This window comes from Electrona antarctica (genome assembly GCF_951216825.1).
Source record: "Electrona antarctica genome assembly, chromosome: 4".
Taxonomy (NCBI): Eukaryota; Metazoa; Chordata; class Actinopteri; order Myctophiformes; family Myctophidae; genus Electrona; species Electrona antarctica.
Window position 1 is genome coordinate 13,495,187 of NC_136809.1, and position 14,038 is coordinate 13,509,224.

At 42.5% G+C, this 14,038-nt stretch overlaps 1 protein-coding gene across 8 annotated transcripts in view; it reads left to right on the forward strand.

The window, feature by feature from the left end:
• pnpla6 (patatin-like phospholipase domain containing 6) overlaps positions 1-14,038 on the forward strand; it is a 54,768-nt gene that overhangs the window by 6,072 nt on the left and 34,658 nt on the right. For all 8 annotated transcript variants that reach the window (XM_079500039.1, XM_079500043.1, XM_079500042.1 and 5 more), the window contains exons 2-7: positions 8,325-8,413; positions 10,914-10,970; positions 11,314-11,401; positions 11,514-11,596; positions 12,456-12,547; positions 12,675-12,815. In XM_079500039.1, coding sequence (XP_079356165.1) covers positions 8,366-8,413; positions 10,914-10,970; positions 11,314-11,401; positions 11,514-11,596; positions 12,456-12,547; positions 12,675-12,815 — 509 coding nt within the window. In that variant the 5' untranslated portion in view covers positions 8,325-8,365. The remainder of the gene's footprint in view (positions 1-8,324; positions 8,414-10,913; positions 10,971-11,313; positions 11,402-11,513; positions 11,597-12,455; positions 12,548-12,674; positions 12,816-14,038) is intronic.

Below are 14,038 nucleotides of genomic sequence, written 5' to 3' on the forward strand. Positions count from 1 at the left end.
CGTTGAATCAGCAGCAGCAACAAGCTAATAGCCAACACCACCACCACTAGTCTGTTAGCATAGCTTGTTGCTAACGATTTGTCACTCCGTCTTTTTCTTTTCTCTCTTTTATTATTTCCCCCCCCGACTTCACGGGTCGCGCATTGGGTTGTGATGAGACCCGATGTTGCAGCCTGTGTGTGACCGAAAGAGTGCTAGACTTCCACGTATAACAGTGTGTGACCGAAAGAGTGCTAGACTTCCACGTAGAACAGTGTGTGACCGAGAGAGTGCCATAGTCTTCAGTGCAGCTGCAGCCAGGATAAAGTTGCGTCCACAGGATGCAGAGGCTGATGGTTTATTGCGTCCCATAACTATAAAGTGCGTTTTGGGACGCAAAACGCACCCTATTTACATCACTGAGATACCAATATTGCATATAACTTTTACAAATAAGGTATCTAGACAGGTGCTGTGCATTTAAGCAAGCTTTAAAATTTAGAATATACTGTAGCATAACATCACAAACTAAAAACATTCTTAGTATGAACAATAGTATACGGCAGTATACACGCTATAGAATGGCCTGCAATATGCAGTACAAAATTCAAACAGTCACACAATCCTGTAACAGTATTCCATCCTATTCCTATACACACTCAAAGGCAAAAATGTAAACAGTGTACAAACAGTGACCACCCTAGCCTGCACCATAAAGAACAAAATGCACAAACGTCACATTAATCAGTCATCGTGTTCATAGAACTCATCAGTCTTCTTTGTCTTCTTGTCCATGGTCTCCAATGACAAGGATTTTCAACCATCTCTGCCCTTCATATGGTTTTGTTTTTACCACAATAGCTTCATCAGCTCGCTTGTATAAGGCGATGGTTCTCTTCAGAGCAGAGTAGCATGGAGGAAGACGAGCCAGGTCAACTTTAGATTTAAGAAGTGAGTTTGTCATTTGCCCCCACCATTGTCCGCAGCAACTTGGCACGGGTGACGTCCACTGGGGCGGCGGTGGCTCAGGGGTAGAGTGGCTGGATGGTAACCGCAAGGTTGCCAGTTCAAACCCGGGCTCCCCCAGAGTTAGTGTCGAAGTGTCCTTGAGCAAGACACTGAACCCCTAACAGCTCCCGATGTGCAGGTTGGTGCTTTGCATGGTTTCCGCTGCCATCAGTGTATGAATGTGTGTGTGAATGTGTGTGTCTATGTAAAGCGCCTTGGATAAAGGCGCTTTATAAATGCACCATTTACCATACTGAAGACTCGCAACTCTGTCCATACAGCAGACAGATGAATTGCTCCAACTATACTAATTAAGGATCTGTTCCATATAGTGTAGCACAAGGCACATTTGAAGGACCCCCATAACCCTTACAGGTCCATTTGGTTCCATTTGTACATTCAGAGTTGCACACCCGTAAGGGGCCCTGCATATCAACAGCTCAGTGGCCTTGTGGTCAGAGCGTTTGCCTTGAGACTGGGAGGTCATCGGGGTTCGATCCCCGGCCGGGTCATACCAAAGACTCCGAAAAATGGAACCCAGTACATCCCTGCTTGTCCCTGCTTGGCACTCAGCATCAAGGGTTGGATTGGGGTAAGTCCCTGATACATACTAGCGTCATGTCCAGGGGGTGTACTTGTACATCAAGCTGCCTCCTACTACAGAAACAGGAGATAGGCTCCTGCCCTATGGGCCTCATGGCTCTGCAAGGCTTACAGGTCCATTTGGTTCCATTCTGTACACACTGTAAAGTTACACACCCGTAAGAGGCCCTGGATATCATCAACAGCTCAGTGGCCTTGTAGTTAGAGCGTCCGCCCTGAGACTGGATGGTCAGGGGTTCGATCCCCAGCTGGGTAATACCAAAGGGTTGGATTGGGGTAAGTCCCTGCGACATACTAGTCATGCCAGGGAGTGTACTTGTTAGGCTCCTGCCCTATGGGCCACATGGCTTGGCTTGAGCTATAGAGCTATTTGAATTGTGAGTCTTCAGTGAAACAGTGGTGGGAGCAGATGACAAACTAATTTCTAAATCTAAAGTTGACCTGGCTCGTCTTCCTCCATGCTACTCTGCTCTGAAGAGAACCATCGTGCCTTATACAAGCGAGCTGATGAAGCTTTTTTGGAAAAACCAAAAAAAAAAAAACCAAAACCCTATGATTCCTATACAGAAATAAAGCAAATTTTCCCAGGATCTGTAGAAAACGGATTATTGAAGCCACATTTCTATCCGTACTGGAGACATAATCTATCGTCATGCAGCTGCCTCCACACTCAAGCCACTGGACTCAGTTTACCACTCGGCTCTGAGGTTTATCACTGGAGACAGCTATGATACTCATCACTGTACCCTATATGAAAATGTAGGCTGGTCTTCTCTGACTGAAAGACGCAATAATCACTGGTACCTCTTCATATATAAAGCCCTGGTCGGGAAATTACCATCATATATTTCTTCCATGTTACATCAGAAACCTAGTCGCATTGTAACTCGCTCCAGTGATTGGCTAGGCCTTCTGGTCCCTTTTGCCAACTCTGAACTTGGAAAGGCTGCTTTCAGCATCGGTGCACCTGAGTCTTGGAATGTCTTGCAACAAGAACTTAAACTTAATACCCTGGCATCAATTGGTCATTTTAGAAATGTACTCAATAACCGTCCATCACCTGTATGTTGCTGTTTTAACTGATTGCATTATAATTGTAATTAACGGTTTGTTGTAACTAATATTGTTGTATTACTGTTTTTTTCTGTATGTAATCTCGGCATCATTGTAAATGAGGGGTTCCCTCAATGGTCTCTCCGAGAATTTAAATAAAGGTTGAATGAAAAAAAGGGCAGGGGGGGTTGAAACTAAAGAGTTTTTTAATCCAGTGTGTCCTGCGGTGCAGTCCTACCAACCTCACTGGTTGATCTACACTGTCTGGAGAGCATGGACAAGAAGCCGACGAGATAGAGGAATTGATTTAATCGGCACTGATTTGTACACCAGCATGCCACGGGCACATGTGGTCACTTTAGGAATAGTTTCACTGAGATCCTCGACCCTCAAAACATAGGTCTAGACACCTTATTTGTTCATTTAAGTGCAATATTGGCTGAGATATAGTGAAAATCGATTAATTTGATAATGGAGGCACTCATTTGCATAAAAATGGTAGATGGGACACTTTGCAAACTTTTTAACATAGCTTATTCAAGTAAGAAATATTCCATGATGTGGAGTGAGTTAAAACTGATACTGACTGAATATACAATTTTCACCGATTTGAGGTATAGTTCATAATTTTGGCGACAGAAAGAGTAATTTACAAGATAGAAAGGTTATCTTGGGCTCAAATTAAAGCTTGGGAATATGAGAAGTTTTCTATATACAAGTGAGGCAGTGATACTCACCATAATGTGTTGGAAAATAACCATCTTTGTTGTTATTAGTCAAGCGGACACCATATTTTTTGGTGTTTCTGAGGATGATGTGGGTCATATTTAAGAATATAATGGTAGCAACCAACCAAATCCTGTTCTGCTACTTACCCCTATGTGTCAAGATACTCCATGACCAATTTCAGACCACCATGTCTATTTATGTAATTTTAGTGAATTAATATTTGCCTTTACACAATTTCGCCAGAGCCATATACAAAAAAGGGGGTTTTGAGGTAGGTGGGACATTTTGACAACTTTTTATCATAGCTCATCATTTTCAGCACATTTTTTCCAATAAGAAAACACTGATTAGAAGTATAATTCCGGGGGGTGCATGATACCCCCTTCCAGTGACTGTACTAAATACCTATTTTTATTATTGGGTGTGTCTGGACCCTTATTGTGCATATTTACAAGATGGTGGCTACCCGAAATAGTGCTTTACCATGATTTCTACCATGATTGTTGACTGTTTTGGCAAACACAAGCAATATTAATCCATTGGCTAAGATTCATGGCACAGAAGGAACATATTTTCTTGAGCTTGCATATTGTCAAAATGGCTGCAAACATGAAAAAGAAAAGAGACATTACATTTCCTGTCAGATCCTATTACCCAGGGGGGCAAACCACCCCTTTTTGGATACCTGCATTTGCCATAACATCAAAGGTTGACCACCAGAAATATCTATGACCCAATAGAATCACAACCTATATGGACACACCGGTCAATTTCTTTGCTGGAAATGCAATATGGCCACCACAATATTAGCCCCCATTAGCCTATAATGCGGGTGAATAGGGCAACGTTTTTAACTGAGGGATATTTCCACGAAACTTCACAGGTTGATCAATGATATGAATACCATAATGGTTTGTATTGGAAGTTTCCATGATATCCAATATGGCCACCACAATACTAGCACCCAGAAAATAGGTTTGGCTTCTGAACCAGATGAGCTATAAATACAAACTCATGGTTTCTAACCACGAAAGATATTATTGTTCTGGGGTGTTTCTTTGCAGAAAGACATCCCTCTGGCTGTATTTTGGTTTTGTTCTACTGTTTGTTGGAATTTCCTCTGTTTATGTTGACAATCATCCCTGGCAGGGACGTGCATCGCTGAGTATGGATGGTCTCTCAGTGACGGGAATGCAGTCCCCTGTCCATCTACAGAGCCAGCCTGGCCTATGTCAATGAACAAGACAATATCATGTAGCTGTATCAAAGGCTGCCAGAAAATCTGTTCATGTGCCAGGGACTGGAGACAAGATGCAGCAGGAGCTTCACTCCATTCCTGACTGGGAATGTCTCAGATGCATGCATCATTCTGTGTGCTCTTTATGGGCCCAAAACCACTGGCTCAACTCCAGTCCGCTCCTCTGACAAGTGTCCTGCTCACTGACAAGAGTGACATCCTAGCACACTGGGAAGAGCACTTCAGTGAGGTCTTAAACAGAGAGTCCTCAATTTCCGAAGAGGATATTGCCACGATACCCCAGCTGCCAATCAAAGCTGATCTGGCTGACCCCCCCCCACCAGTGCAGAGACAGTGAAAGCACTCCAACAACCCACTTCTGGAAAGGCACCAGGAGGTGATGGGTTGCCTGCAGACATCTACAAGAATGGAGGCATGGCACCTGTACCAGGTAATCTGGATAGGGGGAAGTCCCTCCAGACTTCAAGGACGCATCCATAGTGCATGTTTACAAGAGGAAAGGGGACAGGGCATACTGCGATAACCATCATGGTATAGCCCTCCTGAGTCCTGAACATCACAGTAAAGATCTTAGCAAGAATCATCCTCAACCGGCTAATCAGCCATGCTGAGAATGTTGTCCCTGGATCCCAATGTGGTTTCCACGGAGGCAGAGGTACCTGTAACATGATCTTTTCCATTTGCCAGCTGCAAGAAAAGTGCAGAGAGCAGAAGGGTCTCTATATGGTGTTTGTCGACCTCACCAAGGCCTTTCACACAGTCAATCGTGAGGGCCTGTGGCAGATCCCTGGCAAGTTTGGCTGTCCAGGGACATTGATCTCTCTCATCGCGTCCTTTCATGACAGGATGCCAGCCAGAGTCCAAGATAATAGTGATGCATCCCCAGTCAGGAATGGAGTGAAGCTCCTGCTGCATCTTGTCTCCAGTCCCTGGCACATGAACAGATTTTCTGGCATATGCCAGGCTGGCTCTAGATGGACAGGGGACCATCACTGAGAGACCATCCATACTCAGTGAAGGGATGTCCGGCTTGGCGATGCACGTCCCTGCCAGGGATGATTGTCAACATAAACAGAGGAAATGCCAACAGAAACAGTAGAACAAAACCAAAATACAGCCAGAGGGATGTCTTTCTGCAAAGAAACACCCCAGAACAATAATACTTAATAGAGGGAAATTATGGCTAAAATATTTACAGTATATATCTCTCGTGGTTAGAAACCATGAGTTTGTATTTATAGCTCATCTGGTTCAGAATTTAGAGCCAACCCTATTTTCTGGGTGCTAGTATTGTGGTGGCCATATTGGATATCATGGAAACTTCCAATACAAACCATTATGGTATTCATATCATTGATCAACCTGTGAAGTTTCGTGGAAATATCCCTCAGTTAAAAATGTTGCCCTATTCACCCGCATTATAGGCTAAAGGGGGTTAATATTGTGGTGGCCATATTGGATTTCCAGCAAAGAAATTGACCGGTGTGTCCATATAGGTTGTGATTCTATTGGGTCATAGATATTTCTGGTGGACAACCTTTGATGTTATGGCAAAAAAGGGGTAGGTAGGTATCCAAAAAGGGGTGGTTTGCCCCCCTGGGTAATAGGATCTGACAGGAAATGTAATGTCTCTTTTCTTTTTCATGTTTGCAGCCATTTTGACAATATGCAAGCTCAAGAAAATATGTTCCTTCTGTGCCATGAATCTTAGCCAATGGATTAATATTGCTTGTGTTTGCCAAAACAGTCAACAATCATGGTAGAAATCATGGTAAAGCACTATTTCGGGTAGCCACCATCTTGTAAATATGCACAATAAGGGTCCAGACACACCCAATAATAAAAATAGGTATTCCATTGAGTCTCTCATGGTCAGAAACCATGAAATAGTGGAAAGCGTTCATTTTGAACCTTTAAAACCACTTATAACCACCTTATAACCACTTTTTCAAATACACTAGTTATTATAATCATAACTCTAATTTATATAAGCTAATTGGATTCCTACATAACTAAAACATAGGGTTAGACACCAAAATTACTTGTCTAGGATGAATAATGGATGAGTAATGGTCTTTTAAGAACTGGCGGCGGCCATCTTGAAAATGACACCTTTCGCATGGTCAAACTTTGGTAAACTTTTAGTATGTTATTAAGGACACCTAATACTACACAAAACAGTTGAGAAACCTTCTGTTGCAATTTTTCTAGGGTAAGGTGCCTTTTTTTCATATATGCCCTCACCTAAATGTAGGAGAGGGAAATCGACAACCCAAGTGATCCTAGCCGTGTTTGTTTGTCAGTGTACTGTACACGGCACAGTAAATGACTGTTGTCTCATTTGCGTGCCTGTGTCAGCTGACAGTGGCAGAGACGGGCACTATGCTGTAACTGGATGGAACTATGGACTTGGGCTACAACCCAACAATGGTTGTAGTCTACAGTATATGATGATGCCTGTGAGCACGTGAAGGAGGAGGGTGGTGCTAAGGAGGAAAAGGTTGTATCCTTCCTTGGATAAATTAAGGCTGAAAATGAGCTCTGTCAATTTCTCCTGGATGTCTAGTGATCGGTAAATTGGATGGGGGGGGGAGTAGTTTGAATTGGCTTGTTTAGTTGATCTACCTTCCTGTCCGTCTTGGTAAATGGTAAATGGTGCATTTATATAGCGCCTTTATCCAAGGCGCTTTACATAGATTGTGCATTACATTCACCCATTCACACACACATTCATACACCGATTGCGGCGGAAGCCATGCAAGGTACCAACCAGCACGTCGGGAGCAATTTGGGGTTCAGTGTCTTGTTGAGAGAATGAGAGAGATGGGATATACAGGTTCAGAGTTAATTAAGTAGAGCCCAACCGATGCCATATTTTTGGGTTCAATCCTGATTTTTGGAGAGCCTGTTGACTGATGATATTTTGTCAAGAAGTTTAAAAACGTTATCAATTTTAAAAATGTATATTTTATATAATGTATGTGTTAAAATACAAATAACCTTTTTGTTTTTGGTATCGGTCTGGACCTAGTTTGACATTTGTGCTACACAGTGCAAATGCAAGATTCTGAGTTGCATTAAGTAATTGAGCAATTCCCAAATGGAAAGACAATATCCTGCAATTTTGTTTTGCAGACCGCTTACAGAGCAGAATACTGTAGGAACATTTTTTTTGTCAATATTGTGCCGTCCTCTCCTCTGTGCTAAATCCTCAGAAATAACCCAAATTATGCAGTAGGGTAAGAGGATAATCTCTTGGGAATAAGAATGTAGAGGATGAATGGATGAGGTAAAGAGGGCCACGTTTTGACCATCTGGGTACTGTATGCATAGCCTGAATCATGTGTAATTTCATCAGTCTCTGGCTTCTGGAGGGAGGGAAGGGGCGTTGAACCACTTCATTCTTAATGCTTTTAAGAGAATGGTTTGAATGTGGATTTAAGCCCTCTTCCTAAGGCAAGCACAATTAAGCTTTGGTGTCTCCTCTTACAGTGCCATTGTATAAGCAAATGACTTCAGCAGTTTAGCAGTGGCCTGGAGCCATTTCTGTGAGTGCACGTGCATTAAGCCTAAATACTGTTGTGCGTTTTGTCAAGTGGCATGTCACATAACACCGTTTCAAACACACAACACTGTTTCTACCTTGTGCTTTGCTTGCATACTTAATGACTACTTCCTTCCTGTTTGTTCCTAGTGGCCATTAATGGACCATCCCTATGAAGAGACGGAAATAGAATGGGACAGAGCACCTCGGAACAAGAGGTCTATGGAGACTCCCCTGAGGTTAGCAGACCTGCTTGATTCATTTTATATATAATTGTATGCTGATTGAACACAGAAGTTGAGCAAAAGATACAACAAAGTATCATTTCTACCACTCAGTTTGTGAACATGTCTTAGCCTGTGTAATATCATGAGTACCATCAATTTACACTGAACATGCACTCGTCTAGACTCCCAGGCATACACACACACACACACACACACACACACACACACACACACTCTCTCTCTCTCTCTCTCTCTCTCTCTCTCTCTCTCTCTCTCTCTCTCGATAGATCAGTCATTCCCCAATAGTGCAGGGACATTCAGACCCAAATGACCCCCCCTCAGGTGTGTGTCTTCGACTGTAATATTTACATGCTAGTGACTATTCCGTTCACCCACTACTAGTATTCATCATATTCACAGACTCCAGCTGGAGATATATTACACCTTTACCCCTCCCACCCCTCAATCAATATCCGCTGATAACGGCATACCAATCTATGATGGGCTCACAGCCAGAGTACTAAAAGCCTATTGACTTTGTACGAAGATAATGCACACACACACACACACACACACACACACACACACACACACACACACACACACACACACACACAGGTCTCAGAATCTTGCATGAGTCATACGTATTGCTTTATAAGAAAATAAGTTCTTGAGTTGATATCACTGGGCTTGAGTGATAAAGGTCGTATTGATCAAGTGAGTCTGGCATTGTACTTGGCTTACAAGCTCACAACGGGTTGCCATGTGACACATTGAGAGTTTAGATCTGCTATTTTGATGAGCGACCTCGTCGTATGAATGAAGCATTAATGATAACCAGGGGTCTTCAAGCTGTTGTTTCTCATTTATATTAGTTGCCTAAATGATGAGGTAAGTCAGGGCTATTCAACTGGCCCGTCGGCCAAATCCTACATACCAATCAACTAAGTTGGACCGACCGGAAGAGTTCAAATCTATTCTTATAATAATTATTATCTAACCATAAATGTGCCACGTATCTGTCTGCTTGCATGCGTGTGTGCTTGTGTGTGCGGTTGTAATGCACCTAACTAGAGAACCGTTTGCCCCACCGACTTCAAATTCGACACACACACGTTCCACACCGCACTGCCCGGTATCGAGTCGATCGGACCCACGGTTGTGCACAAACATCACAAAAGGCTCTGGTCAGGCTCTGCCAGTGGGCCTAATTAGCCCAAGTGCCCTCACCGGTGCAATTTCTAGCCAAGGCAACCCCACACCTGCCAATTGATTACTTAACCAGTCCACTTTTCACAGTCAGTTTGCACTCTTTAGACACAGGCAGACAGACAGATACAGAGATCTCCATGACAGACAGATACAGAGATCTCCATGTGGGACACAGTTTAAATGGGTGCTATGACAATGGGTATTGCATACTACAGAGATCTCCATATACAGTATGGGCACAAAAGGGACACAGATAGTTAAAATGGGTGCTATCACAAGTTGACAACTTTATTAAATTTAATTATTAATACATTTATTTTATATTTTAGGTTTGATTTAAATTGTTATTACGAATGTGTGTGCTTTTAACAAAAGTTCATCATAATTAAACAACACATTCTTCTTTATTAACTGAACTAAAAAACATGACTTATAAAAAAACGTAATATACAAACTGAATTGTGATTTTTGGTTAGCCCAAACTGTCTCTTATCTCAACTGGTATACAGTTGCAGCAGTTGTATTGGCTGTGTGTATACTGGCAGCAAGTTTGCAAGATGGTGAAAGGGAACATTAAGGAATTGCGTAAGTTTAGAAAGGAGAGGTCACATTCCCATGCCACTGCACTCCCACTCAGACACGCTCTCACTCAGACAGACCTGATTCAAGCAGTGTTGCCACGTCTATTTATAAGCAACTTTGGTCTTATTTTTCCCTTAAATCGCTTGTAAATATTTGTGGTTGCGGTTTTTTGGGGCTTGTTTCTAAAGCGCAGTTCCTTATTTGGACTTCCTAATGTTGTTTAAAGCCGTGATTCTCAAACATTTCATGTCAAAGACCCCAATATAACAATAACAAGTATTTGGTGCAAAGGACCCCCATACAAGAGCCCCCATCACAATGCATTGAGTCGCATATTGAATCTTTAATTAATTTTTTGTTGTTGTAATTGATTAGAGAATTTTGCATTGTTTTACAAAACATCGGTAATCGGTGTACTAGGACCCCCAAAAAAATCAGGATCGGCATCGGACTAAGAAATACGGCCTGGTTCTAAGCGTCACTGCTCTTTCCCTCTTCTATGCCTTGCACAGTTAAACAGTTAAACATTCCTGCTTCCAGTAATATTCCCACATTCTATTCCACTTCACTGACGCCGTGGCCTTCTATGAAGAGGCTCACGCTCAACTTCTCTGGTGTAGAGTTTGTAGTAAGCTGTAACTGTGTGCTGCAAGCCATGGTTCTTGTACTTGTCTGTTCAGGTTAGTGTAATGATGCCTTGCTGTGTTGTCTGTTACAGCAGCAGGGTTTCGATAACATCAAGTCATTCGTGGAGGAGGAGCTGCACACAAGCATGGTGAGTAGTACTACTACTGCTTGTGTCATTGATTGTGACATGTGTCACTTGAGGAATCATGTTGGTTTCGAGAATGTTGAGACCACTGTTGGAGACAATTTGGCAAAAGAATAACTAAAATGCGATTTCGGTCAGTTTTTACTCAAAATGTATAAGTGTGTTATGCATGCAAAGAAATATTGCTACGTTTAGCTACTTAATGATAACTGTACTTACTGACTTATAATACAGATCGGGCCCCAAAATGGGGATAGATAGACAAAGACATTTATTGAGTTATTAGGCCTTACTTATTGCCTATAGGTCTATATTTGCATTCACAGTCTTATTTGACTATTTTTAGATGATGGGAATGGTGATTGGCGCGGGCATTGCCATAGTCCTCATTGCCATCCTCATCTTTTTCATCCTGCGCAGGATCAAGCTTCGAAGTGAGTAAAAGTCTTCCTTGTTATCTTGCACAGCTGATGCTGTAGGCAGAAAATTAGTCTGTTCATTAGTAGAGCTCATAGTCTAATCTATCATTTCCGCTGGATTTCACAGACCTGGAGGCCCAGGAAGCACCGAAATACCGCTTTCGCAAGAGGGACAAAGTGATGTTCTATGGGCGGAAGATCATGCGCAAGGTGAGACGCAGTAACTGGAGCTGTCCTTATTTGTATTGGTGGCTCAGCAGTCTGGGATGAATGTCTTTCTCTTACAAGTCTGAATGGTGGCTTTTGTCTCTTGCTGTCCTGTTCTGTGTCCCCATCTTTCCTATCAAGTCGACTACTTGGTGTCAGGGTTCGAATTGTAAAAAGAAAAGCCGATCTACAAGCTCGCAATGCGTCTAAAAAAAGCAAAAAGCATCTTACATCTTAAAGGAGAATTCTGTGATTTGGGTGATTTTGGAAAAAAAAACAGTCCGCCCCGGTAACAAGATGTGCACGTGCACACGCTCTACAGTGGGGGGGGGCACACAACAGGCCAACAGCACGTGTACCAAGGCCCGCCTCCACTCGATCATGATTGGAGGAAGGCCCCTCTCATCCTGATTGGATGAAGGCTGGCTAACCCTAGCTAAAAACGAGAAAAAAAAAACGTTTTGACCCCAAGGGTTAACTGGGGACAGGGAGGAAATATGGTCAGCACACTCTATAGTAGGGAGGATTATAAAAAATATATTTGAATTAAGTAAAATCACTGAATATACCTTAACAAAGGTGGTTTAAGGTTAACGTGCATTTGTAATTATATTGTTAAACTGTGATATTATCAAATATCATTCTACAATTCCATAAAGCTATCTATTAATCTATTAATTTAGTCTGACCAGAAGCAGCGATAGAACACTGACGTTTAATATGAATGACCAGAGGGGGCATATCAAAAACAGAAGCATGGACTTGCCCCATCTCCCCAGCAAATTCAACCCTGGGTACAATCGAAAATGCCATAAAAATGTCCTTGTTTGTCATTATTTCCTTGCGCTCGCGTTGCTTGCAGGTGTCCCAGTCTACCTCCTCCCTGGTGGGAACTTCGTCATCCTCCCGGCCACGCCTAAAGAAGAAGCAGAAGATGCTCAACATTGCCAAAAAGTAACAAACATATAATTATGAGCAATTCACCTCCATTATCAGTGCAGTGAAAAGTTCACAACGTTTATTGATAAGTGTTCTCTCTTCCCTGTCCCTCATTCTCTCAATCTGCGTCTCTCCTGCACAGGTTCCTGCGTTTTAAGAAGGAGGTGCCCACACTGCAAGCCAAGGAGCCACCTCCTTCAGTGCTTGAGGCGGATTTAACAGAATTTGATGTGGCCAACTCCCATCTCCCTTCCGAAGTCCTGTACATGTTGAAGAATGTGCGGTATGTTCAGACTGGAACTCTGTCCTCACAATTAGCCGACGATGTTCATATTTCGTGTTCATTTTGGTCTGAACCTGTACTTAGTTTTAGTTGGTTGATGTTGATTGTGTGTCTCCTGTGATTTGCCATGTTTTGGCAATGAGCACAACTTGTTGAGTAGGCGCCTCTATGTAGTGTTATCTTGTCAAGTAGGACACATCTATTCCCTGAACTCAAGTCTTGCAAGGTTATTCTAATTCAGTCAACACATTTTGTCAAACAAGGCAACATCATGGAAGACACACTACCAAGTACAAAACTGCACATCAAATATGAACCTTTAACACAATTGACAATTGTGAAAACATCATGAAGGAGCCCCCAAATGTAATGTCATCACTCCACAAGACAAGAAGTGACGATTTGCAAAACATAATTTATTTAAAACAAATCAGAATAAAAGATGATGAAAATCAGTGGTATATGATATCATGCAGTCTTGTAAAATGCCAAATTCCAGACCCAAAGGGGGAGAGGGAGACTGATGAATCACCAGGCATAGGTGTTTCCAATTTAATCAAACAAAAGGAAACCAAAGCGCCTGGGTCTCCGAGGCCACACCCTGAGGGGCAGAGCAGTGTGCGTGACATTAGATTAGGGTGTTGCATAATTACATGATTATGTACATACCGGTACATGCCCACACACATAGATGAACCTGATATCATTTCATACCTGGGTGTATTTCTCATGGTCTCCAAAGGACCACATGGCTTTTGCTAGCTTGCATGGTTGACAAACTAAACCACAAAACATAGTAACCGTTGACTGCGGTAAGTACATACACTGCATAGACATAAAACCATAAAACCTTACACAGAAGTGCTTGTTAGGGAAGTCGCCAAACAGTCCTGCTTACTGTCTACAACAATAACTAAATTCTCCAGTCAAACCAAGTAATTTATAAAATAAATCACACCCATGTGAAGTGAGGGGCGCTCTTATCATCATACATCATCTCATTCCGGCCAATCACAATTTGTGTCCTCACTTTTCCAGCCAATCAAATCATCGTTATGGGTTGATTAGCCAATCACAAGCCAATGTTTGTGTTCACACAAACCCGGAAATCTGGGCATTGCGCTCCTCAAAAGTAACACTTGTGTGCAGTGAGCGGTGCCTTTTATCTTGATGATGTATGATGATGAGAACATCATCAAACATCAGCCAATCAAATCATCACA